This window comes from Bubalus bubalis, chromosome 2 (genome assembly GCF_019923935.1).
Source record: "Bubalus bubalis isolate 160015118507 breed Murrah chromosome 2, NDDB_SH_1, whole genome shotgun sequence".
NCBI lineage: Eukaryota > Metazoa > Chordata > Mammalia > Artiodactyla > Bovidae > Bubalus > Bubalus bubalis.
Genome location: NC_059158.1, coordinates 171,753,511 through 171,781,350, shown reverse-complemented (window position 1 = coordinate 171,781,350; position 27,840 = coordinate 171,753,511). Strand labels below are relative to the sequence as shown.

The following is a 27,840-nucleotide window of genomic DNA, read 5'->3' as shown; positions in this document are numbered from 1 at the left end:
TAGGCAGCCTGAAGTGATTCTTGCTGTCACACAGATATGGTCACAAATGCAGCTCACACCCTGCTTGCTATCCCAAGGTCCCAGCACCCAGGCAGCCCCCGCTGATACCTGAAGACCACATTTCCCCAAACAGAAGCCCAAAGGCCAGGCTACATATCCCCTTCCTAAAGGCGGGCGGCAGTGGGCAGTTGGCTTCCCTGGTGGCTCAGTGGTCAAGAATCCGCCTGCAGTGCAGGAGATGTGGGTTTGAGCCCTGGGTCGGGAAAATCCCCCGGAGAAGGAAATGGCAACCCACTCTAGGATTCTCACCTGGGAAATCCCATGGACAGAGGAGCCTGGCAGGCTACAGCCCTTGGGGTCACGAAAGAGTCAGACACAACCTAGCGACTAAACAACAACAAAGGTGGGGGCGCCCCCTTCTTGGAGCCTCACCATTCATGCAAGGTCTTGACAATATTATTGATATCTTTCTTTCGGATGTCACGGCCAATGCAGAAATCCACTTCCAGCAGCTGGTTTCGCTGGTCCAGCTTGCCCTGGATGATGTCAGTGTAGACTGCCTCGATGATGAGGTCCTCCAGTTCCCGGAGGTTCCGCATCTCCAGGTCCTTCAGCAGCACGGAGTAAGGGATACACTGTGGAGAAGGTATGCATCATACTTACAAAACCACTGGTAAACATTCAAGAAAATTCAAGTTATTACCCAGATAGCCAACGTCTGCCTCAGGGCTTTGGGAAGTGCGGTCCAGTGGTAATTATTAACATTTACAGTGCGGTGAGATCTGGGCTTCTCCAGTGGCTCAGCTAGTAAAGAATCTGCCTGCAATGCAGGAGGTCTGGGTTCCAATCCTGGGTTGGGAAGATCCCCTAAAGAGGGGAAAGGCTACCCACTCCAGTAATTCTGGTCTAGAGAATTCCATGGACTGTATAGTCCATGGGGTCACAAAGAATTGGACACGACTGAGTGACTTTCACTCATGGCAACAAGAGATGGATAAAAGAGCTGTGAGACCGGTGGGATCCAAACCAGACCCACAGTATCTAGGAATGCATTCTCCTCCATCCTCTGCCTAGTGGACGTTGCTCACGTTTCAGCTGAGAAGAGAGAAATACTCAGTATCTGGCACTGTGCTGCCTTCTGGAAGCTTGCAGAATTTGTGTAACATGCTAGGTCATCAAAAAACTCCAAACAATCTCAGACACCAGAGAGACAAACTGGCTGCTTGCCCAGCAGGGCACAAATTTTAAAAACTTACAGGCTAACACACCCACCTACAGGTGGCCACTGGGTACTGCCAGCTCAGGGGTCATCCTGAAATTTACATTTGCTTTCTTAGTCTCTTACCCAACAAAGTCAACTCCCCAATAGTAGTCCTGTAATGGGCTGTACCAAAATTCTGCATGACTCCAAGGAAAATGGATATTTAAATACCCAGTTTTCTGCAATTCCTCTGACACATCACTATTTGCTTGAAAATTAACAGAGCAATCAAATCTGCAGAAACAGACAGGAGAAGATGTATGCAGAGAATATGACAAACCTACCTGAGGGGTGTTCTACGACTTAAGGTCTGAAATCCAGAGTTGGTACATGGGCTTACAATGAGAGGTTGCAAAAATGAGGTAAAGAGTCACTACTACTCTTTGCTATACTTGAGAAGTCCATGACCAGGACAAAAGGAAAAAAAAAGTTCAGGTCCTCATTTCCTAACAAATGAGGCCTCCCACCTGTAATGCCCAGCTGAGAATCAGAAATCTGTGATTAGACCAGATAAAATAATATTAATAAGTGAAAACAACAATCCAAGAACAAATATACATCTTTCTGGCTCAATCACAGAGGGAAAATGCAAAAAGCAAACTTTTTCAAAGGCACATCTTCATGAAAACTTAAGACATTTAGGTTAGGATTGAGCAGAGAGCCAAAAACCAACTATAAATTGACTGAACCTGGATCTTCTTTGTTAATGGCTATGAGCAGATGGTTGCATGTCACCTAAACTGAGTGGGGCAAAGAACTCAGAGATACAGTGGAGTGGTATTTTACAGGAGGTTAGGGTCAGAAGTTAGCATATAAGGCAAAAAATTCCAATTAGTATATTCAACCTTGAAAATCCCCAGAGGAAGGCAGCCTATTAAAAAATCGACCTCTCAGTAAGTCCAACATACAGGTTATTCCTCCAGCACAGAACAGTTCACTGTGTATTGAGTAACAGCTGAAGTGGTTAACTTGCCTTGAGATGCCTTGCTGTTTGAAAAATCTGCATCTTGAAACAGGAGTCTCCTTTAAGCATGGCAAATGCTTGAGCACGTGGGGTGCCACGGCATGCCAGAGCTGAGACCTGCTGATTCACATCACTCCTGGGCATACTTTTCCTAAATGGAATCGTGAGTAATTATCTACACTATTTTAACTGCTATCTTATTCTCTTTTGTCCTTTGCCAGGCAAATTTTATGCATTTATGATGCAACTCTACCGTGTGCAGCTGGGAGTTTCCACACTGATGCCAACGAGACACCTGCCTCGAGGTGAGGAAGAAGACAGGAAAGGGCTGGGGCCATACCTTCATCCTTGACGCCAAGCTCACGATGGTAAGGTGTTTCAGCTTGTTCTGCTGAGCTGTGCTCAGTTCTGGCAGGCTCTCCTTGTTGGCTGCTCAGTCCCACCCACCACAAAAATCAAGACACAAAACAAAATCAGGATTTCTTCATGGAATAAGCACACAAACTCCCCACATCAAACCTACTACTGAATCACTGTCATGACTCGGCACTTACTCATGAGGCAAATGTTCCATAAGCGCCTCCTGTCTTCACTCAAAGACCATGTGCTTCCAAAGAAGAAAAAAACTGAATCTCTACACCTAAGAAGCTGGGTCTCCTAAGAAGCCAGGCATGACTGCACAAAATGATATGAAAATTATCTTAATGAAATACTATTTTCAATGTCTTCCCAGAGTACCTGTTATGTGCAATGCACTATCTTAAGTGATTCAAGGGGAATAAGATGGGCCTTATCAGGGCTGCTGCACTCCACAACTCCAGGAGCACCAACCACCACCCAGAGTTGGGCAACTCAATGGCCCTGGACTTGTCCTCAGTTGTCATCTGACATTACAACAGCTACAAATGCAAGAGAACTACCAGGAAAAAGGTACAAGTTACCAGAAAACGACAAGACGGTGAGAAGAAGAAAGGGAAAAAGACAGCGCACAAGTGAGTGCAATCACACTGCGGAGATAGGAGAGAAAAAGAAAAAAAGGTGGAGCTTCAGATGACTGTGGAAGGACGGGCACAATGTGAGCAATGGCAATAATGAAAACAACTGCGATGGCAGCAGCCAAGGCAACAGACGGCAAGTTGTACTTAGTGCAAGTGCACACACAGATCCACACGCACACACACACAACCAGGGAGTCCTCACAACCACCCCACAAATCAGATTCCAAATGTCTTCGGGTCCTTACTCATAATTCTAGATTCCAATTGGTGAATCCAAACTGCCTTTTTTTCCCCTTGAGCACCCTGCTGAAATTCACGTGATGGCAATTCCTGACCTAAACCGAGTTAGGCTTTTTAATCCCATTTGTTGTGAACAGTCATTTGTTTTGCTGCAAAACTTGAATGCGTTTGACTACTGGTTTTGCACACATCTCTCAAGAGTGTTACATAAAAAAGTATATGCATCATACAACTTTTTAAAATCATATAACCTTTTTAGAATCCCTGAAATTCTAAATGATGAAACATCCAGCCCAAGAAGTGCAAATAAAGGATTGTGGACCTTTTTATTACTCCCCTCTGACAGATGAGGGGACTGAGGTACAGAAGATCACTTAATTTGCCAAAGGACACACAACTGGTGGAAGGGGAGACAGAGTATAAAAGCCAAGAATCCTGGTTCCAGAGTCTGTAAAATGCTGCTCTCTAGTGAGGACGGAAACAAAGGATTCACTCACTGGAACAAAGTGAAGGTCAGAAAAGCCTAGCAAGTGGCAAACTGTCCAGTGTGATGGCAGCACAGAGTTAAGTAGAAGTGACCAGGGAGAAAGAAAGTGAGAGAAAGAGCAGTCAGGGCTACCACAGTGAAGACCTTGAGTCATACCACTGAAATAAACTGCCAGGTCTATGTCATACCACTAAAATAAACTAGGAAAGCCAGACAAAAACGGCTTGAGTGGAATATGAGTTAGTGTATGGACATGCATGTACCTCATTCCTGACAGTTACAATGACGATGCTGTACAATAACTTACAATGACTCAAATGATATAGAAAAGAGAACTGGGTAAGTAGATTATGGAGTATTAGATTATAGAATATTAAAAATGACTATAAAGACATATAGTAAAGTAATGCTCAAAATTCTCCAAGCCAGGCTTCAGCAATATGTGAACCGTGAACTTCCTGATGTTCAAGCTGGTTTTAGAAAAGGCAGAGGAACCAGAGATCAAATTGCCAACATCCACTGGATCATGGAAAAAGCAAGAGAGTTCCAGAAAAACATCTATTTCTGCTGTGTGGATCACAATAAACTGTGGAAAATTCTGAAAGAGATGGGAATACCAGACCTCCTGACCTGCCTCTTGAGAAATCTGTATGCAGGCCAGGAAGCAACAGTTAGAACTGGACATGGAACAACAGACTGGTTTCAAATAGGAAAAGGAGTTCGTCAAGGCTGTATATTGTCACCCTGCTTATTTAACTTATATGCAGAGTACATCATGAGAAACGCTGGACTGGAAGAAACAGAAGCTGGAATCAAGATTGCCAGGAGAAATATCAATAACCTCAGATATGCAGGTGACACCACCCTTATGGCAGAAAGTGAAGAGGAACTCAAAAGCCTCTTGATGAAAGTGAAAGTGGAGAGTGAAAAGTTGGCTTAAAGCTCAACATTCAGAAAACGAAGATCATGGCATCCGGTCCCACCACTTCATGGGAAATAGATGGGGAAAGAGTGGAAACAGTGGCAGACTTAATTTTTTGGGCTCCAAAATCACTGCAGATGGTGACTGCAGCCATGAAATTAAAAGACGCTTACTCCTTGGAAGGAAAGTTATGACCAACCTAGATAGCATATTCAAAAGCAGAGACATTACTTTGCCAAGAAAGGTCCATCTAGTCAAGGTTATGGTTTTTCCTGTGGTCATGTATGGATGTGAGAATTGGACTGTGAAGAAGGCTGAGCCCCGAAGAATTGATGCTTTGGAACTGTGGTGCTGGAGAAGGCTCTTGAGAGTCCCTTGGACTGTAAGGAGATCCAACCAGTCCATTCTGAAGGAGATCAGCCCTGGGATTTCTTTGGAAGGAATGATGCTAAAGCTGAAACTCCAGTACTTTGGCCACCTCATGCGAAGAACTGACTCATTGGAAAAGACTCTGATTGATGCTGGGAGGGATTAGGGGCAGGAGGAGAAGGGGACGACAGAGGATGAGATGGCTGGATGGCATCACTGACTCGATGGACGTGAGTCTGAGTGAACTCCGGGAGTTGGTGATGGACAGGGAAGCCTGGCGTGCTGCGATTCATGGGGTCGCAAAGAGTCGGACACGACTGAGTGACTGATCTGATCTGATAAAGGCGTAAAACATGGATAAATGCCTATGAAATAAGTGAATAAAGCCAGATATAAAATTGTATACATAATCTAATTACACCTACAGAAATCATAAGCACAAGAGAGGAAAAAGTCCAGGACCATAAAACGAACAGTGGTTATGGGTGGTACAACTACAAGTGACTTTTTTCCCTATTTTCCAAACCTTCTTCAATATGGTGATGGTATTTAGATAATATTTAACACTTAAAGACTTTCCAAATGGTATTCTGACATTTCACAACACTCTAAGTGCTCTACCAATACCAGTCCTCAAGAACCTCATCTGAAAAAAAACAAGGGCTGTATTTATGGATGAGCATAAACACAGTCCCCTTTAACCCACTGGGAAACAAAAGGAGGGAACCAAGGTCATCATGGGATGTCACCTACAGAGCACAGTGAGATGAGCAACAGCCAGGTAAGTGCCCACCCCATTATACCCCAGACCTCAGTGAGCCTCGGGAAGACAACACATCCAGGCAGAGTAACATAGTGGAGAGAAGTCTGGAGGATGTTACCAACTCACCTACATAATCGGGGTATGTTCCATAGGCAAACAGATTCAGCAACTGCAAGTAAGCAGCATTGGCTCCTTCTGCAAGCTGAGGAGGGAAAAAAGGAAACCGTTCACAGAGTGAGCTGTCTACCCATCACTGCAGCATTCGAGCAGAGGGCAGGTGATCACAGGCCTCAGTTCTGTACTGTGTTATTGCTTGGTCCCTGAGATCCCTTCCAACTCTGATTCTTTGGGAAAAAATAAATAAGGTTATTAAGGGCCCATATTTAAATTCTCTCTCTCAGGAATACACACTTTACACTCTACCCAGCTTGCCCAAGGAACTACTTTTGTCACATAGATGCGCATACATGCACACAAAGCAATTAAGCACTGGGAGCAAGTGGAATTTTCTCAGCGTTCCCCACCATTGAAACAAGGACTGGAGTACCTTTGTCAACATCCCAGCTTGATGGGTACAGGGTAACTCACCCTTAATCCAAACTGAAAGAAGTACAGGGGTGGCTCCAAGTTTCAAGGCCTACAAGTGGACTATGAATGCCAGAGATTAGCAAAGCCTAAGATTCGACAGCACAGCCCAGCTGGGACAGGAAACCAGGCTATCCGTCAGCCCCAAACAAAACTGTTCATTAAAATTACCTGCTCCTCACTAATTGGAGAAGGCAATGGCACCCCACTCCAGTACTCTTGCCTGGAAAATCCCATGGATGGAGGAGCCTGGTAGGCTGCAATCCATGGGGTCGCTAAGAGTCGGACACGACTGAGCGACTTCCCTTTCACTTTTCACTTTCATGCATTGGAGAAGGAAATGGCAACCCACTCCAGTGTTCTTGCCTGGAGAATCCCAGGGACAGGGGAGCCTAGTGGGCTGCCGTCTATGGGGTCGCACAGAGTCAGACATGACTGAAGCGACTTAGCAGCAGCAGCAGCAGCTCCTCGCTAATACTAACTGCGGAAAAAAAAGGCAAGTGGTCCTGCTCTGCTGAGAGCTGCTCTGCTCTGCTCTGCTGCCAGTCACCATAACTGTGTGCTTTCCCTACTCACAAATATGACCTGTTACTCTCCCAATTTACCAAACTCAGGAAAGTCTAAACAGAAACCAAGTGGCATTCTGTGGACACCGATAATAATACCACTCAACTTTAAAAGGTTCCGAAAACTACATCTGTAATTTCTGACCACTGGAAGGCAACTAGCTTATTCCCAGCTCATAAATGGAAAAAAAATCAACTGTGGGAAGATAAAGGTGTTCTGCTGAGCATGCCAATGAGAACTCTGGCATCCTAATACCCTGGGCCTACCTTCTCAGATTATCGAGAATCTCCTGAGGTCCTGAATCAGAAGTGGATGAGACCATCAAATCTAGCCCCTACTTTTCAGACAGACAATTTCAAAACTAGCCATAAAAGACTATTTTCTCTAGGACAGACACTCCAAAATTTCTCCCACTGGCCCAAATCAGTAACATCTTTCTGACTTTAATTTGCATCCATCTCCTCTTACCCAAACTTCCATAAAAAACAACTACTTGTTTATATTCATTCAGGCTTTTCACAAACCTGAAGAAACAAATTACTCCTGGCCATCTCTTCTTTTGAAAGATGATGACCTATCAAGCCACAAAAAGACACGGTGGAAATTTAAATGCAATATTACTAAGTGAAAGAAGCCAATCTGAAAAGGCTACATATATATGTTTCCAACTATATGACATTCTGGGAAAAGTAAAAACATCAATGGTTGTCAGGGATTACAGGGGAGGAAGAGAATCTTGGGGGCAGTGAAACGCTCTCCCTGATACTGTAATGGTGGATACTTGTCATCAAACACTTCTCTAAATCCATGGCTTCCCAGGTGGTGCCATGGTAAAGAATCCACCTGCCAATGGAGGGGACACAAGAGACATGGGTTCAATCCCTAGGTCAGGAAGATCCCCTGGAGGAGGGCATGACAACCCACTCCAGTATTCTTGCCTGGGAAATCCCATGGACAGAGAAGCCTGATGGGCTATAGTCCATGGGGTCTCAAAGAGTCAGACACGACTGAGCACACACACACACACACACACACACACACACACAGAACCCATGGACTGCACAACACCAAGTGTGAACTCTAACAGAAACTCTGGTCTCTGGGTGATGATCATGCATCAGTGACATTCCACACTGGTGGAGGACATTGGTAATGGGGCAGGCCATGCATGCATGAGAGCAAGGGATATGTTAGAACTCTCTGCACCTCCCTCTCAACTTTGCTGTAAATCTAAAACTGATCTAAAACAATTAAGTCTTAAAAAAAAAAAAAGAAGAACTCAAATTTTCTTAAATTTTCCTCACAGGATTCCTTTTCTATCTCTGGTAATTAAATTTTTACTGAAAGTCTATGGTGTGTCAGGGTACATAAGAAGCTCTAAGAAAACAACAGTGGGCAGAACAGACCTTACCCTCAGAGAGCTTACAGTCCAGCAAGCCAGTCTGATGTTAAATAAAAATTTACAATTAAAAAAAAAGTGGGTCTTTCTGTTTTCAACTGTTGCAGGGACAGGAACTGATGCCACACCCATACATCTGCACGGGATGATCCAGCGGAACTGCTTGAGCTTCTTAATCAAGAGGAATGAGCACATGTACAATGCAAGTCCAGTAACCTGAAGACCCAACTCCTTTTGCTACAATGGGCTGACTCACAGCAGGGCTATAAGCATGAAGCCAGCAGCCAACGGCAAAGGCATGTGTCCTACTGTCATGAACTGAAGAACTGGCCAGCAAAAGTCAGTCACCCCACTTACGTGGACCACCATCGACAAGAAAGCCCGGGCAACTCTAAGTGGCATCATGCACCTGATCCTCAAGAACAAGGACCACCCAGACCTGCACATGGCAGCCTTCAGCAGAGCAGGAGTGACCCTGGGCAACCAGGAAAGAGCTCTGACAGTGTAGAGGAAGCCAGCCTTCCACTCCAAGAGCTCCGGGTGTAATAAAGTATGTAATACAATAAAGTATGTAATAAAGATGTCACCAGACTTTTAAATCAATCAACATAAAAGCATCAATCAATAAATATGAAAATATCCTAGGTGGAAAGCAGAGGTGGAAAAGTATGGGATCCTTTACAGCTCTGTTGCACCTGGTTATTCACATTTTTAAGATACAACAACCAAAGGTGATACCCAAGGTTTTAATAACCACTACCAAACAAGCAAGCAAACAAAGCAAAAAGGACTACTTCCCAGCTTTTCATGTCATATTGTTTTTACACATCTTTAGCACTCAACTGCCCTTTTCACAGAAATAAAATATTCTTTATCCATGCCCATCTCATGCTCAATAACAAATACTTCCTGCTATGTATGTGCCTGACCAATCTTCAATGTCCATATTTACACCGGAGGCTTTTTGTCCCTAAGAATGACTGGAACTATCAGTAACATCATTCATGCTGATACTATACTTTTCTAATTTATCAGGTTCAACTGGATTTTTCCCCTATCTTTCAAATTACTACCACTTCCCTGGTGACTCAGACAGTAAAGAATCTGCCTGCAGTGCAGGAGACCTGGGTTCGATCCCTGGGTCAGGAAGATCCCTTGGCAAAGGGAATGGCAACCCACTCTAGTATTCTTGCCTGGAGAATTCCATGGACAGAGGAGCCTAGCAGGCTACAGTCCACGGGGTCACAAAAAGTCGGACACAACTGAGCAACTAACACTACTTACTAATCTCAATTTACTCCAAATTCAGATGAAAATCCTGACCAGAAGGAGCCCAGAATTTCATCCCCACTCACTTCCCCTACCTTACCAATTTCCATCCCTTGCTCAAAAATAGCACCTTACAGGTCCACAATGCTTCAGCACCAATAATCCCTGGAAGCCTGGAGAATCTTGGGAAGGTTTAAAACAAAGAAGATATTGTCTGAAAACTGCCCTTACCTCCTGCACGTTGGCCAGCTCCAGCAGTTCTCCAAAGACATATACTCCAGGAGCCTCCAAAACTTGGCTTATGAGAGCAGTGAGGGCTGAACCACTGGTACCTTTGGCTAGTAAGATAAACTGTTCCAGGAGGTTACTTGAGGGCTTCTGTTCACCTGCCATTCTCTGGCCTTGAGATCTGTCCAAAAGAAAAGCGTTTCAGTCATTCTTCCTCCTCCTTTGCAAAATCTATGCTTATTTCATGCTGGATCAGACATCAGAATAGTTTTGCAGTATTCAAAAAGAAAAAACAGGTCCTGAGTCCAGATCTCACTTTGTGACATGGTAGGGTCTAACCTGGAGTTACAGGGATTTGGTCCTTATTCTGAGGTTTGAAACATTTAATAATAGCCATTTTATTCCATCTGACCCTTCCCCAAAGGCAGCACCTTCGAAGCCCTTAAACCTAACCAGGACCTGAAGAAACACACAGGAGTATCTCAGTAGCTGTCTTATATTCACTTCATTTTTAGACTCTGGTTAAGAAGCAGAGAATCTTGTCAAAACACAGAGACATCAGATGTAAGCAAAAGCCAATCAGTTATAGCTTCCATTGTGTCATTAGAATCCCACCTATAACCAGATACAGATAAGGAAAAATAAAAGGCAGACAAGAAAGACGATGCATTTAATTAACAAAATCACTGACTGAATAGAAAAGGGGAGAGGAGGATCATCTTGAAAGATAAAGAGCAACATATTCAAACTAAGAAAATACATGCACACATGCTCTTTAAGTCCATGTGGAAAATCCCTTTATTTGGCCTCCTACTGGTATGTGACATTTCACAAAATACGACTTCAGAATTTGTAGAAAACCTCCAGAAAACAATAAAAAGATTTGAGGAAACAATGAAGATACAGTATAGCCATCCTGAAGACATTAGGACAGGAGGGTTCCTCGATTGTAAAATCTACTGACTACAAGCTGAGTGTATGTGAACATACACACACTGTATATCTACTCTACAGGAATCCTACATAAGAAAAGATTACTTCTCTAAGAATGATATATCCTGGGCAGTGTGACAAAATGAAGGAGTAGTAGAGGGAAGAAGAGAACAAACCGAAAAAGGATAGCTTGGTGCAAGAGAAACTAAGTTTTCCTTTGGAGGCAGGCACCAAGAGCTGCAGTCCTTTCATAGTATTACAGGAACAAGTATGTCGTTTCACCAGGGTTACTTAAGAAGGTCTTGTTGGAAACAGAAAAAAATGAAGTGCTAAATAAAAGGAATAAAGGTTGCTAAGGGAAGGGGAAACTGGAGGGAGAAGAGGAGAGGGTATGAGGGAGATGTCGGGGGAAGGTGATGTGTTCGGAGAGGAAAAAACAAAAACCTCCCTTCCAAGTGGAGATGTGTGAGGACACTAAAAGATAGGGGATGGAGAAGGTGTAAAAACATGGACACAACTTCGGTCCCTCAAAAAAAAATCTCGGCCTAAAAAGCAAACCCCGTGGGGGCAAAGAGATAATAAGGAGGCGCTGATAACCGCTTTCCTCTGGAGTGGGAGGGCCCAAGGAGGCGGCTAGGAACTCAAGGGAGAATTCCCGTCCTGCGGGGGGCGCTATTTTCATGGACCGCAGAGGGGCAAAGTCGCAGCCTTTGCGGGTGGGGAAGCGAGAGCAAGCACGGTGCGGACGCTGAGGGTTGCGGGCTGAGGTGGGCTTTCGGGCGGTCGGCGTGTAGCGCGCAGGGCCGCGGGTGCAGGGTAAGGAGCGGAGGGGCGCGCTCCGGGGCGGGGGCGGGGCGGTGTAGCCGCGAGCTTTTCCCACGGCTGGCGCTAGGCCTGACTGCCCAGCCGCGACTGGCGCGCCGGGCCCCACCCTGTCGCCGGCCCCTACCTGTCCTCGGCCGCCTCTCTGTCCTCTCGGTCGCTGGCTTGGCCTCCCGGCGCCTGCCCGCAGGTTGTCAAGCGTCCATGATCGGCCCGGCGTCCGACGCTTTTCTGCCTCCGCCGACCCGTTGCCCTTGCGGCTCCCCCGGAAGCCTCCCGCCGCTGCACTCGAGTTCCGCCCACACTCGGTTCCTCTGTCGCGTTCGCAGCCTCGGAGCTCCAGTGAGGCCTCCACCAGAGAAAGGGGGTCCGAGCAGGCTGGGGTGGGGGTCCTGAGGAGAGGAATGCAGCCTAGGCAGGACTGGGGGCCCAAACCATTGCCATCAGCAGCTTTGAGCCCTAAATCCATTCTCCCTGCAGAACTGTGGCTACCCATGGGGTACAGAGCATCTTTGCGCCGAATGCTGTACACCGTCTGGTCGAATTCTTAAAACAACTTCAGGCCTGTAACATTATTCCCATTTTTTCAGATCCAAAGGCCAGTGTGTCGAAGTCTGCTTTGAAACCCAGGCTCTCTGAAGCCAAAGACCATGTTCTTCGCCTCTATTAAGAAAATGTTTAAAAATAAGTAAAAGATGGGTTGAACCAACCATGATTCTGTGACCAAAATGATATTTGTGGTGTTGCATCTGGTATTTACCAACGCCCCTAGAAGATGGCTAGGAATGCCATGCAACTGAACACCTAGGCTGGCTCCTTTAACGTGTACACCAGAGTAAGGTCTTGAAAATGAGAAGGGGGAAAAAAAAACCCTATTTCCCTTTCGTGAATTCAAGTGCAGAAATCAGACAGCGGCAAAGGCGTGGAGCACCAACACATTCATTTTGAAAATTTCTTTAGTGCCTATTAGATCAGCCCTGGGATTTCTTTGGAAGGAATGATGCTAAAGCTGAAACTCCAGTACTTTGGCCACCTCATGCGAAGAGTTAACTCATTGGAAAAGACTCTGATGCTGGGAGGGATTGGGGGCAAGAGGAGAAGGGGACGACAGAGGATGAGATGGCTGGATGGCATCACTGACTCGATGGACATGAGTCTGAGTGAATTCCGGGAGTTGGTGATGGACAGGGAGGCCTGGCGTGCTGTGATTCATGGGGTCGCGAAGAGTCGGACACGACTGAGTGACTGATCTGATCTGATGTTCTAGAAGGTTCTATAAAGATAAAGTTCTTGCCCTCAAAAAGCTTCAATCTGTTAAGTGCTATGAGAGAGAGAGATGACACCACTTTGGAAGCACAGAAGAGAATGCACTGGGGAAGAGAAAGTGGGCATCTTATGGGCAAGAGCTGAGAAGAAAAGAGGTCTGCACTATGTAGCATATACTGATGCAAAAAAGAAACCCAGAGTGACTGGAGCCCAGGGTGAGAGATGGGGGCTGCAGAGCTGGCATCAGGTCATCTTGTGTTCTTGGAAACCACATGCAAGACACTATACCCATCAAAACCTAAATACAGCAAAGTTCCTACCTGGGAGAGTTCATGGTTCTGGGGGAGACAGGCCTGTCTGGCCAGGACAGATGGTGCCACAGGTATCCCAGAAGTACAGCCAAGGCCCTCCTGACAAGGCAGCCTTCTAGAGGAAATGAGGCTTGAGTTGAGCCTGGAAGAATGAGCAAGCAAATCAGAAAGAGGACAAGCCATGTAAAAGAGTTTCTTTTATCTTAGAGGCACTGGGGAGCTACTGAAGGTTTTTAAGCTGTGGAGAGGTCTGAATAATTGCCATTTTGGACACTAGCTGCTATAGGAATGGACTGGATATGGAGAAAACTAGAGGCTGGGAAACCCTTGAGGTGACTGATGGATTCCAGTTAAGAGATTGTGAGATCTTGAACAAAGGTGGCAGCAGTTGAGCTTGAAATAGAAAGGTCCTTGTTGGAGACGTTTAGACCATAGAATCTATCCTGGCAACCAGCTGAATGTAGGGATAGAGACGAAAGATATCACCCAGGATTCTGGCTGGGGAGGCCAGAGCTGTCTGGAGGTGGTGGTAAGTGAACAGGGCTGAGGAGGAAAAGGGACAAATTTGTGTTGGAAAGAGGACTAATAAGTCTTGTTTAAGTTCATAAATATTCTGGGTGTGTCTCTGCTTCCTCCAGAATAATGTTTATATTTGAAGGCTCAGGATACCTCCCCTACCCCATCCAGCTTTGTCTCACTGCCCTCCCCCCATCAGAGCTCAAACTCCATGCCGTCCCAACACAACAGGACTCAGATCTTGCCTCTGACATCAGGGTCTAGGCTCAGACTTGCTCTCTCTTCCTTTGTGCAGTGCTCTTCCCTCATATTTGTCTGCTAAAATTCCACCAACTATGTAGGCAAAGAGTTAAACAATTAAAAAAGTACTAATCGTGAAAAGGAAACACTGAACTATGACCCTTCATTAAAATTAAGAATTGCCCTTTCTCAAAAGACACCAGTACAAGACTAAAGGGACAAGACACAGACTTGGAAAAGATATATGTAAAGTGTGTATCAGACAAGGAACTCTGTATCTAGACCATATAAAGAACTACAAATCAACAAGAAGATAATCAGCCCAATTAAAAAAGTGGGCAAAAGACTTGAACAAACACTTCACAAAAGAGGATAGCAAACAGTCAACAAGCATATGACAAGGATTCAACACCAAAGACAGTGTAAACAAAAATATAATGGGATACCACTTTTAGTCAAAATGGCTAGGATTTTTAAAAACTGACACCACTCTCTATTGCCAAGAATAAGAGTCAGCCAGAACTCTCTTATGTTGCTGTTTAAGGTGAAAATTGGTAAAAATATTTTGGAAAACTGGCAATATCTACTATTGCTGATCACACACCCTCCAGACAAGCCAGAAACTTCTCTCCTAGAAATAAGTGCACGAGTCCACAAAAAGAACCGTTTAAGAATGTTCACTGCAGCTTTGTTAATAAAAGCCAAAAATTGGTAAATGAAAACCTAAATGTCCATGAACAGTAGAGAAGATAAACAGTGCTACATACCTACAATGGAATACTACTTAGCAACTAAAAAGTAAAAATAAAAAACTTAGCTACTGCTACATATAGCATAGATGAATCTCACAAAAATACTGAACAAAAAAAGCCAGACTTATACTGTACATAGTGTATGATTACATAGGAATTCAAGGGACTTCCCTGGTAGTCCAGTGGTTAAGAATCCACCCTCCAATGCAGAAGACATAAGTTCAGTCCTTGGTCTGGGAACTAAGATCCCACAAGCCGTGGAGAAATAGGGCCCGTGCACCACAACTACTGAGCCTGCCAGCCCTAGAACCCATGCTCTGCAACAAGAGAAACCACCACGATAAGAAGCCAGGGCTCTGCAACCAGCCAGTAGCCCCCACTCGCCTAAACTAGAGAAAGCCAGCGTGCAGCAACACAGAGCCAGATCAGCCAAAAATAAGGAAATAAATAAATGAAATTCAAGGACAGGCAAAACTGATCTATGGTAATAGAAGTCAGAAGAGTGATTATCAGGACGGAAGGATGACTGGGAAGGGGCAAAGGGGTGCTGCAAACATTCTCTATCTGGATTTAGGGGTTCATGACACAAGTGTATACATAGGCAAAAATTGTGCCCTTGCTGTATGTGTTATATTTCATTAACAAAAACAATTTACAGATAAAGATTTTAACGTAGAAAAAAATCCTACCCCTGCCACCTCCTCCATCAAGTTTTGCCAACTGAATGTATCTTTCCATGGGGGCCTCTGTAGCATTCTAATGTCCTTTCTTTTGTACCATGCCTACCATTTCATCTTCAATTTCAGTGGAATCTCTTTATTTCCCTAACTACATGGTTATCTTCCTGGTGGTAGTGACCATGTCTTTCACCTTCTACCAACAAAGTCTGGCAAATAACAGAAACTGAAAAAGGTGTTTGTTGAATCACATGGAAGGAAAAATCGGGTGGGTGCCCAGAGGGGCAAAAGCAGTAAAGGAAGAGGAAAGAAGGCCTAGAAAAAGAGTAGAAGATCACTAAAGAAACTTTAGCTTAAATTACAGTATTTATCTAGTTTCTGAAATCATATTAAAGCTTTACTGTCTGAGCTACCAGGGAAGCCCTTGAACACAGAACAAATCAAAACACCAAGTCTTACCTAGACTGAGAATAAACAAACACTGCACTCCTTCACTTGCAGGAAAGTCACCAAATAAATGTTCACCTAATATCCACTGAAGAAAAACGCACAACCTAAAACTTGCAAGTTATGTTTTATACAGGGACCTTACTGAGGACTATAGCCCAGGAGACAGCCTCATATAGCCCTGAGGAACTGCTCCAAAAATGTAAGGGAGGAGCCAGGATATATAGCAGTTTTTGCTGAAAGAGAGCTTGTAGTTGAACATCAAAAGATTACTGCCATTTAACAAGAAACAGACAACTCAAATGGATGATTTCTGTGGTTTTCTATGCATGGGAAGATGCAACTGTCTGGGCTCATTGACATCATTCCTTAGATATGCATCTTAATTATCTAGGGCAAGTTCCTATTTTTCTCCATCCTGAATCCTCCTCTGGGCCCATCTTCAGCGGTGGCTTCAGTGGCTGATGGCTTGACAGTGGGCAACATTTGTTGTTGTTTACTGAAATGTCAGGCAACTTTTTTTGTCCACAGTATCCTCTGGGTGTTTCAACCTTGATAGGAAAACTTCACCAAGGAGAGGAAGATCGCATAGCCATGTTGCTAAAAATAATCACTACTCTAGTGTAGTGCAAAAAGCCCAGACTGCAGGAGTCTTAGAGCTGAATTATAACTCTGCCCCAACTTTCTGTGACCCCGACAATCTCTCTGCCTCTCTGGGCCTCAGTTTCTTCATACGTAAAATAATAGAGGTTGGATTAGCAAATCCTCTGAATTCTGACTGTATTGACCGTCTGAGTACACAACCTTTACATCTCTTGGTCCACCGCAGGAGCACACCAGAAATCCCTGCGAAATACCTAACCGGCTCCCCAGGCCAACAAACAAGTACGACTTGAAGGAGTCATTCTGTTACATTCTCTTTCATGATTTAATCAGTGTTTGTGTTTGTTGTTTCAGCCTTACCATGATGTGCAGGAGATTTCTGGGTTCCGTGTAAATAGAAGTTACCTGTCTGTGGGCTGTCATCTTTTGAGGCTGAAGAGGATCTTCCCGCCTGGTTTCAACCCCTGGGATTCAGAAACCACCAAGCCTACAAGCAGATTTATGGATTTGCGCACACTTTGCGGCACACTGGAATCGAAGTTAGAGGAACTGAGTGCGGAGAATGTTGGGATTTGTAGTCCCTGGGCTTTCTGTTGCGTGCTGGGATCTGTGGTCTCCCCGGGCGCCCCCTGGAATGCTGGGAAGTGTAGTCTCCACCACATCGCACAGGGCAACCTGCTGTCATCTCAAAGCCCTGCTGTACTCAGCCGCAGGAGAGCCTCTGCAAATCTGAAGCAAACTCTCCTCTGGGACAAACTCTAGGCAACCACGCCGAATGAAAATTTTGTCCTACGGGACTTCCCCGTGAGGGCCTTCCCATTGACGCTCTTCGTCCCTCTGCGAAGCCGCTGGGTGTTTCTATTGGCCGATCAAGGTGCCAATCGCCGAGGCGGGCTTTCTATTGGCTTCAGGGCGGGCGCTCAGAGGCTAGAGGGAAGGAGAAGGGATAAGGAGCGGGAGCTGAGAGGAGGGAGAGGCCGGTTTGGGTCTTGCCGCTGCCGCTGTTCGCCCGAGGTCTTCAGGCCGGGCTGCGGCTCCGTCCTCAGTTCCTGGGCACCGTCTGCGAGGCTCCGCCAGGCCAGTGTGAGAGAGCCGCAGGCGGCGGCCGCCGCATCATGTCAGCCAAGGACGAGCGTGCCATGGAGATCCTGAGGGGCTTCAAACTGTATCCGCCCGGGAGCGAGGCGGGGCCGGGAGGACTCGGGAGGCGGCCGCTCGCTGAGGAGACGGACCGGGGGCGGGGGCCGCGCCAGGTGGGCACCCGGGGAGAGGGTGGCGGGAAAGGAGGACAGGAACGGCGTCCGGGGGCCCCCGGCGGGACCCGGCGCGGGAGGCGGGGAAAGGGGCGTCCGGAGGAAAGGAGGGGACGTTGATGGGAGCCCTGTGGGTAGAGGCAGAGGAGCCGCCGAATGGGGCTGGGAGAGACTCCGGGCGTCGGAAACCGGAGTCGGGGAGGCGCGCTTGAGTCCGAGAAGGGAGGCAGGGAAGGGGCTGCGGCCCGTAGGGAAGGGTCGACGGGGCTCGGTGGGCTGGCCTCGAAGCCCAGCAGCCTCTGGCGGGAAGCCCACCGGGCAGCAGGGGTAAAGTGACTTGGAGCCAGTGACCTTGTGTGGGACAAATACAGATGCTGGTTTTGAACTCTCAATGCGAGTGGGGTTCTCTCATCCCACTCCACACCCCCCAACCCCACCCCACCCTCCACTCCCCTTCTTGTTTCCACAACTTCTCTTTCTCACTTGTGGCTCCTTCCAGGGCTGGAGCGGAGGAAGGTTAGGAGTGAGAAGTCCGAGATGGACCTCACCTTAACTCTTGTCTTGACCCTTGGAGGCGTTGGACGGTCGCTGCTTCTCCCTCAGCTCCTCAGTTGTCTTTCCAGCGAAATGAGGACCCTAGATGTGTGCGTGAGATGCCTTGAGGCGTTTTGGTTTTGCACTGGGACTCCTGGCGAAGGTGTGTCTGCTCGCACGAGTTTGTGTGGTTAAGGCGTAGACACGCTGGAACTGTCCAGCAATTATTTGATTACGTTGGGGACACGGTAGGGTTTAGTAGGGTGTAGAAATCATTGTCTCGGGCCTGTTGTGATGCTGCGGGTACTACCTTCTCTCCTTACCCTAGTGAAACTGTGTTTGAATGCAGTGTTCATCTGTGACCATTTGATGCAGATGGAAAAAGTGCAATCTTGTCCGTTCCAATCTCACATTTTCCTGCTGACCTTAATCTCTTCTTACATCCTATGTTTACAATATGGAACATTCTTCAGTTCGTCTCTTAATGAACTTTAAGAACAGTTCGTCTCTTAAGTCATCCCTGTAGGGCTCCTCCCCCGGAGATTTACTCAAGCACTGTTCTCTGAGCTGACTGTGTATTTCCACAGTGTCCATTTCACCCCTGCAAATTTTCATTGCCTTGTCATAATCAGAAACCAAGTTGGGAGTTTTAGAACCCAACAGCAAAAAAGTTTAACAGGAAGTTTTGAAGGTACAAATTAAGTTTTTCAAAGGGGAACTGACCTGCTATGCTTTTTTTTTTTAAGGGAAGACAGTATCACCTAAGCTTACTGCCATTTATGATAAACTTTCAGTACTTTTATGCAGTGAAGTTTCCTAACAGCCTCTTTTATATATTAATAGCTTCATGTACCTTCCCCTGTTTCTCTTCCTAATAGTGCCTATAGATAGGAATGGCTGAAGTGTTACAAAAGCTATGACATGGATTTTATTTTTCCCTTAAGTAATTTATATTGTTACTTTACATTTATGCTGTAAATGGTAAACTGAAGACTATGAAGAATTGAGAGATTTCAGAAGCCATGTTTTTATCTGATTGGAGTTAACATGTTGCTGAAAATAAGAAAGGGTCTTTTTAATGGCTTTGAACAAGCCAAAAAGGGAAAGTTTGAGCTTCTCACCTTCAGTCTTGGTTCTTGAATGTTGTTCAAGAGAAACTTTGGCTCTTGAGAAAGAGGCAAAGGACAAATATGGAAAAGAATATAAAGTAGAACGAAACAGGCTTTCAGGGAAAATTTGACCAGGGCTGATTAAATCACATGGGGAGCAGCCACTGAGAAAATTTAGCATGGAGACAACAGAATATCATCCTCTGGTAGCTTTTATTCATATCCGAGAATTAAGAGAGAAAAGGAAAGAGTTCTAGGATTTGTTACTACCTTCAGGGAAAAATAAAATTAATGTTTTAATAAGAAACTACCTTATCCACCTTTTATTGGATAAATTGTTCTGAGTATCTTTTTTTGTAAGAAGAGTCATTTCTACAAAAAGAAATCACCATTTTATTCTCCTGCCAACAATGTTGATAGTACTCATTTTCCACATTGACTGTGTTGGTCTTTTTCTTTTTGTCAGTTTGAACAGTAGATGACATCTTGTGTTAACTTTTGTTTCCCTGATACTGCTATCGCTGGAGAGGTAACAGCATAGTGGTTAAGAGATATACTGGCTTGAGAGCTTTACTGTCTGCAATGGAATTCCAGCTCAGGTTGTGTGTCCCTGAGGAGCTTCTTTTAACTGCTGCTACAATTTCCTCAGCAGTTAAAAAAGGATAAAAATAGTATCTTATCTCCTAGAGTTATTGTGAGCATTAAATGAGTTGATATCTAAAGCATTTAGCCAAGCACTTGATGCCTGTAAGCACATTGTATTAGCTATTATCGTTGTCATTGTTATTATTAGAAGAAGTCACAAAATCTTCTGTTTGGCCATTTCTTTTTCTTCTATGGATTGTTTGTTGATTTTGTTTTTGCCCATTTTACTATTGAATTGCGTATTTTTCTTATTGCTTTGTAGATGTTCTTTATTGTAATATCAATCCTTTGTGTACATTACATATTGCCAATGTTTTCTCTCGACATTTTACTTTTTTTTTGTTGAACAGAAGTTTAATACTATAACTTTAAATTGATCAATATTTTTCATGTGACTTTTGAATTTTGTGTCTTGTTTAAGAAGACCTTCCTTATCTTACTGTTAATAAATATCCTCCTATGTTTTTTCTCTTTTCAATGTTTAGCTCTTTAATCCACCTGAAATGTATTTATACATATGGTATGGAGTAGAAATCTAACCTCCTCTGCTATTTGGATAGACTGTTGTCCACTACCATTTACTAAGTAGTTAGGCCATCCTTTCCCCACTGTTTTGAAAGCTATCTTTGTCGTGTACTGCTGCTGCTGTCGTGTTCTAAGTCTCCATAAGACCTGGGTGTATTTTTTGAATATTTCTGTTTCACTGATCCATTTAGTTCTTCCGATTCCTTTCCTGTATGCATTGGTTTAATATAGTTTTATAGCGTGATTTAGTATAGTTTACAATAGGATTGATATGTCACAGAGGTATGTGTTTGTTTTAAGTCATATAAGTTCCTTATAAATATTCATGTACTGTTTATACAAACAGAACTTTGCCCATGTGCTCATAATAGGTATTCAATAAGTATGAATAACATACTTCATAAATCAGGCATAGTCTTTGTGTCTGAGAGAATCCAATATGAACTTTATATTTGTCATAAGTTTTTTCAAAAATGAAATATTAAAAAAATTTTTTTGGCTGCTCAGGCTTGCGGAATCTCAGTTCCCGAGCCAGGGATCAAACCCATATACCCTGCAGTAGAAGCTCAGAGCCCTTAACCAGTGGACCACCAGGGAATTCCAAGATTTCTTTTTCACATCACTTCCACACCACCTGCTTTTAGCTCATACACATTAGAAACTAAAGTTGTGAATGAAATATGACTTGGGGAACAAATGTGATTCTCCTGCAAGGTTTTGAATGTGAGTATTTAAGTAGCTAATATGGAGATTTTGTTTGTGAATTTTATTTTATTCATTCAATAAATGTCTGTTGGGCAATTTCTGAACAGGGCACTGTGCACTTAAAGGACATAAAAATGAATGAGTCACAGACCCTTCAGAAGTCTAACCATTTTTGTGTCTGTTTAGAAGGGATATCTTAAAAAGCAATGCATTTTTTAAAATAGTATTTAATTTTTCTTTTACAGACTCCAGCTACCTAGATATGACCTTTGTTAATATTTTAATATAGTCTTTAGTGTAGCTAATGTTTATTGTATTTCCTCTTATTAAATGGAATCATAAGTATTATTTTGAAACTTTTTAAACTGAATAAATTTATCGTGTTCATAATTTTTGAAGATAGGTATTAATACTTTGAATTGCAGCCAGTGACATAGATTTGTCACAGAAAGCCTTATACTAGTTTTGTAGTGTAGGCTGTAATGCACTGTTCTGCCTATCAGATTATTTTTTCCTCAACATAAATCTATACTTTTATTAAGTTAATATCAAGAAACTGACACACTGCCAGAAGAAAGAATTATGCTTTTATGATCTCATTATTTTTAATCTGTCTGGAATTTGTTTTGGTATAAGGTATGAAGCAGTGATTTAATTTTTTATAAAGATTGCTGCTGCTGCTAAGTCACTTCATTCATGTCCGACTCTGTGCGACCCCATAGACGGCAGCCCACCAGGCTCCCCCGTCCCTGGGATTCTCCAGGCAAGAACACTGGAGTGGGTTGCCATTTCCTTCCCCAATGCATGAAAGTGAAAAGTGAAAGTGAAGTCTCTCAGTCGTGTCCAACTCCTAGCGACCCCATGGACTGTAGCCCACCAGGCTCCTCCATCCATGGGATTTTCCAGGCAAGAGTACTGGAATGGGGTGCCATTGCCTTCTCCGTATAAAAATTGCTAATTGTCTTTATTTCTTCATTTCCTTATACTCCAAATATTAATATAATATCCAGAATATAAGTGACTGCCTACAAATCAATAAGATAAATACTTAATTCAAAGTGGGCAAAAACAACAAGAGACTTGCCTGGTGTTCCAGTGGCTGAGACTTCTGTTTCCAGTATAGGGAGTGTTCCTCGATCTCTGGTTGAGGAACTAAGATCCCACATGCCTCGTGGTGTGACCAAAAAAAAAAAAAAATTTTCCCAATTAGTTTACAAAAACTTAAAAGATTGATAATAGTCAGTGTTGGCAACTACTGGGGGAAAAGGGGTGCTTTGTTTGCTCTGTGTGCGTGTGTGTCTGTGTAAGACCTTATGGAAAGTGATTGGTATCTATCAAAAGTGTATATGTAGCTGCAGCAAAGCACAGAGCAGTCTTTGGAGCATGGACTATAGATTTTATTGGATGGATTCAGATTTTATTGCCTCTACCAGTGTGACCGTAGGCAGAGTCCTCAACTCTGAACTTCAGTATCCATTTCATTTCTTTAGAGGGTTGTTAAGAGGATTAGATGAGACTGCATATAAAGTGATTAGTACAGTGCCTGGCTCATAGTAAGTAATAAATGTTAAGTGCTATATTATTTGCTTTATTAATACTTATTATTATTAACAGTAATAGTAATGTTAATATTACTGTAAGTGAAAAAAGTGAAAGTGTTAGTCGCTCAATCATGTTCAACTCTTTGTGACCCCAGGAACCGTAGATCCTCTGTCCGTGGAATTCTCCAGGCAAGAATACTGGAGTGGATAGGCATTCCCTTCTCCAGGGGATCTTTCCAACCCAGGAATCAAACCCAGGTCTCCTCCATTGCAGGCGGATTCTTTGCCGTCTGAGCCACCAGGGAAAGCCACTTATTTTTCTGAGGTATAACCAATGACTTCATGCTATCATTCTTTCTCACTGAACAGCTATAATATCTGTTTTGCTTCTTTGAAGAAATGGTTCAGTTAAGTAGCATCGATGTATACCTAGTATTTATCTTGTTTTCTAGCAACTAATCACATTCCAATTTATGGCAGTAAGCAAAAAAAAGAACTAGTTTGACTCAGAGGTTTCTGAAAGCAACTTTCACTTATGTTGTTGCATTTCCTTTCTATACTTTGCTCCTGGGTCCCCCACCTTCTCTTTCTCAGAGCACTTTGATCTTTGACTTTACTTCCAGTCAAAAATAATTGGTTTTGCATCATCTATTCACTTAGATTTCCTTGTTAAGAGTAGTAGACTGTTGAACTTTTCTTGAATGTCCATATTGCCTAAGAGATACCTTGACCAAGTGTTAAAAGTGAGTCCGGAGTTTATAATTCCTAAAATATACCAAGGGAACATTTCATGCAAAGGTGGGCTCGATAAAGGACAGAAATGGTATGGACCTAACAGAAGCAGAAGATATTAAGAAGAGGTGGCAAGAATACACAGAAGAACTGTACAAAAAAGATCTTCACGACCCAGATAATCACGATGGTGTGGTCACTCATCTAGAGCCAGATATCCTGGAATGTGAAGTCAAGTGGGCCTTAGAAAGCATCACTACGAACAAAGCTAGTGGAGGTGATGGAATTCCAGTGGCGCTATTTCAAATCCTGAAAGATGATGCTGTGAAAGTGCTGCACTCAATATGCCAACATTTGGAAAACTCAGCAGTGGCCACAGGACTGGAAAAGGTCAGTTTTTATTCCAATCCAAAGAAAGGCAATGCCAAAGAATGCCCAAACTACTGCACAATTGCACTCATCTCACATGCTAGTAAAGTAATGCTCAAAATTCTCCAAGCCAGGCTTCAGCAATATGTGAACCGTGAACTTCCTGATGTTCAAGCTGGTTTTAGAAAAGGCAGAGGAACCAGAGATCAAATTGCCAACATCCGCTGGATCATGGAAAAAGCAAGAGAGTTCCAGAAAAACATCTATTTCTGCTTTATTGACTATGCCAAAGCCTTTGACTGTGTGGATCACAATAAACTGTGGAAAATTCTGAAAGAGATGGGAATACCAGACCTCCTGACCTGCCTCTTGAGAAATCTGTATGCAGGCCAGGAAGCAACAGTTAGAACTGGACATGGAACAACAGACTGGTTCCAAATAGGAAAAGGAGTTCGTCAAGGCTGTATATTGTCACCCTGCTTATTTAACTTATACGCAGAGTACATCATGAGAAATGCTGGGCTGGAAGAAACAGAAGCTGGAATCAAGATTGCCAGGAGAAATATCAATAACCTCAGATATGCAGGTGACACCACCCTTATGGCAGAAAGTGAAGAGGAACTCAAAAGCCTCTTGATGAAAGTGAAAGTGGAGAGTGAAAAAGTTGGCTTAAAGCTCAACATTCAGAAAACGAAGATCACGGCATCCAGTCCCATCACTTCATGGGAAATAGATGGGGAAACAGTGGAAACAGTGGCAGACTTTATTTTTTTGGGCTCCAAAATCACTGCAGATGGTGACTGCAGCCATGAAATTAAAAGACGCTTACTCCTTGGAAGGAAAGTTATGACCAACCTAGATAGCATATTCAAAAGCAGAGACATTACTTTGCCAAGAAAGGTTCATCTAGTCAAGGTTATGGTTTTTCCTGTGGTCATGTATGGATGTGAGAGTTGTACTGTGAAGAAGGCTGAGCCCCGAAGAGTTGATGCTTTGGAACTGTGGTGTTGGAGAAGACTCTTGAGAGTCCCCTGGACTACAAGGAGATCCAACCAGTCCATTCTGAAGGAGATCAGCCCTGGGATTTCTTTGGAAGGAATGATGCTAAAGCTGAAACTCCAGTACTTTGGCCACCTCATGCGAAGAGTTGACTCATTGGAAAATACTCTGATGCTGGGAGGGATTGGGGGCAGGAGGAGGAGGGGACGACAGAGGATGAGATGGCTGGATGGCATCACTGACGCAATGGACGTGAGTCTGAGTGAACTCCGGGAGTTGGTGATGGACAGGGAAGCCTGGCGTGCTGCGATTCATGGGGTCGCAAAGAGTCCGACACGACTGAGCGACTGAACTGAACTGAACTGAAAATATAGTTTTAATCTTATAAACCCCAAATTTGGGGAAAGTAAAACACAGCACCCATACAGCCTGTGAACACACAGACTTTTTAAAAATATTGATTGATTTTATGTATCTGGCTGCTCAAAGTCACAGTTGCAGCTTGCAGAATCTTTTTTATTTGGCATGTGGAATCTATTTTCCTGACCAGGGATCGAACCTGGGCCCTGTCTTGGGAGCACAGAGTCTTAGCCACTGGACCACCAGGGAAGTCCCTAAACAGATTGTTTTGATCATAGATCATAGACTTCATGGAGATTGTGATTGGTAGTTTGTTCTCCAGAACCTTCTTGCATGGGCTTGGAGAAATTATTGCTATCCTGAATTGATTAAATGACGATAACATCCTATTGTTTTTGTTATTTAGGATTTTTAAACAGGAATTGCTGCTTTTGCATTTGGGGGAGGAATTTAGAACTTAAATTCTTCAGACCTTCTAAATTTCTTTCCAGGATTATATTTATAGTGAAATATAGTATTGACTCAGAGAAGGCAATGGCACCCCACTCCAGTACTCTTGCCTGGAAAATCCCATGGATGGAGGAGCCTGGAAGGCTGCAGTCCATGGGGTCGCTGAGGGTCGGACACGACTGAGCAACTTCACTTTCACTTTTCACTTTCATGCATTGGAGAAGGAAATGGCAACCCACTCCAGTGTTATTGCCTGGAGAATCCCAGAGAAGGGGGAGCCTGGTGGGCTGCCTTCTATGGGGTGGCACAGAGTCGGACACGACTGAAGTGATTTAGCAGCAGCAGCATAGTATTGACTTCTGGAAAAATGGAACAGAATATGGTAAAACTATCATGGAAAATTCCAGTTGTATCATCATTGTATTTGATAGAAGACTAGCAGTGGTGCTGAGGTTTGCCAGCTCTAGGTTCTTATTAGGCTTGACCTCACTTTTGCCTCACAGGCATCACTTGTCAGGACTCTACGTCCACAAATCACCATGTTAGAGGAGGACTTGACTTCTAAAAGTATGGACCTGTCCCTATTCCTGAGCTTTGGCATCAGAGGGAGATGCTATAAAAGGCAAGGCCATCTTGTCTAATAAAATCTGACTGTTCCAACCATTGCTTGTATGCATAAAACTCAAATTATCAAGATTTTAGGAGCAACATTCTTCTTTTGCTTTTCACCTGCTGATAATTTTGAAGTTGAGAGGAAAAGCAAATATATTTTCTTAAGTCCAATATCCATAAAGATCTCAATGGATTGAACTAAAGAAGCACACTGTTTATAGAGGAATTTGCTTATACTGCAGTGAGGATGTGGGGACACAGCGAAGTGGAGCTGGTCCAGAGGAGAGGCACTTGAAAAATGTCAGCACAATAATTGGAGAACTGAGGAGGATTAACCTGAAGATTAATTGGGCAAAGGATATGAGTGTTGTAAAGTTTTAAAAAACTGTTCTAAAGAGTTAAAATTGAATGTATTCTTTGTGGCTCTCAGAGGACACAAGGTTAGCAGTTATAAGGGACAGAGGTTAGCCCAGTTGTTTTTTGTCTTGGAGGGTTTTGCGGGGTGGGCCTCTGTGCAGCAGGCAGGATCTAGTTCCTTGACCAGGGATCAAACCTGTACCCCCTGCAGTAGAACCAAAGTCTTAACCACAGGACCACCAGGGAAGTTCCAGCTCAGTTTTAATAATTAGAGTTACCTGAAGAGAAAAATTTTTTCCAGAAAATATTTTAAGCAGCAGATGGATGCCTATCCATCAAGAGTATTGCAGAAGGGAATTATATATGCATCAGACAAGATATTAGATGGTTTCCAAAAGGTCTCAAATCCTTTCAACACTGCAGTTCTTTGATTTGGTGACAAACTTTCTTAGTTAACAAGGACTCTTCAGCAGCTTATTTCTATTGAGATATGTACTATACCTAAAATAAGCAAAACACTTTTTTGTGATTTGACATAATGAAAGCATGATGTCGTTTCCTTTTTGTTTTTCAGACAACTCTTTAGGAACTCAGAATTGTTAATGTGTTTTGTTTAGTGTATTGTGGATCCACTGATTCAAAGTTATGGAGAGCAATTTTTGCCTCTGAATTTGGACTAAACATAAGTAGCTCTAATATAAAAAACACTTTATATATAGCCACAAGAAGAAACAGGATAGTCTAATAATATCTCACATTCTTGTAGTCTTTTTCAGTTTTTCAAAGCCCTTTGATGTATTATTACATTATTATTATATACAACTCTATACAATATTAACCTCACTTTATTGACAAGAAAAGTAGGGATTGACAAGGTTGTCACTAAGATAAAAGCAGAATCTTAACTTAAACCTTGGCTTGTCTTTCTACAAACTACTATTTTCTATAGCATATCATGATGCCTCTCTGGAGAATTTATTTTTGTTGCTATATTATCAGATGGCATCACTGACTCGATGGACGTGAGTCG

The 27,840-nt window shown here is 43.6% G+C and overlaps 2 protein-coding genes across 4 annotated transcripts in view; one reads left to right on the top strand and one right to left on the bottom strand.

Annotated features, from left to right (window-relative positions):
* The window catches only part of COPS7B (COP9 signalosome subunit 7B), a 28,682-nt gene extending 11,507 nt beyond the window's left edge, over positions 1 to 17,175 (bottom strand). Inside the window, exons 1-7 of one of the 3 annotated variants that reach the window (XM_025278458.3) lie at positions 17,025 to 17,175; positions 13,394 to 13,526; positions 11,935 to 12,470; positions 10,056 to 10,233; positions 6,131 to 6,206; positions 2,566 to 2,654; positions 433 to 635 (exon numbers count right to left, since the gene is read on the bottom strand). In XM_025278458.3, the coding sequence (XP_025134243.1) occupies positions 433 to 635; positions 2,566 to 2,654; positions 6,131 to 6,206; positions 10,056 to 10,217 (530 nt within the window). In that variant the 5' untranslated portion in view covers positions 10,218 to 10,233; positions 11,935 to 12,470; positions 13,394 to 13,526; positions 17,025 to 17,175. Of the gene's footprint in view, positions 1 to 432; positions 636 to 2,234; positions 2,536 to 2,565; positions 2,655 to 6,130; positions 6,207 to 10,055; positions 10,234 to 11,934; positions 12,471 to 13,393; positions 13,527 to 17,024 lie in introns of those variants that run through there. The other 2 variants (XM_006054696.4, XM_044937955.2) reach the window with 2 other exon arrangements.
* A 363-nt stretch (positions 17,176 to 17,538) lies between these two features.
* The window catches only part of PDE6D (phosphodiesterase 6D), a 59,433-nt gene continuing 49,131 nt past the window's right edge, over positions 17,539 to 27,840 (top strand). The window contains exon 1 of the mRNA XM_025278460.3: positions 17,539 to 17,784. Within this exon, the coding sequence (XP_025134245.1) occupies positions 17,735 to 17,784 (50 nt within the window). The 5' untranslated portion in view covers positions 17,539 to 17,734. The remainder of the gene's footprint in view (positions 17,785 to 27,840) is intronic.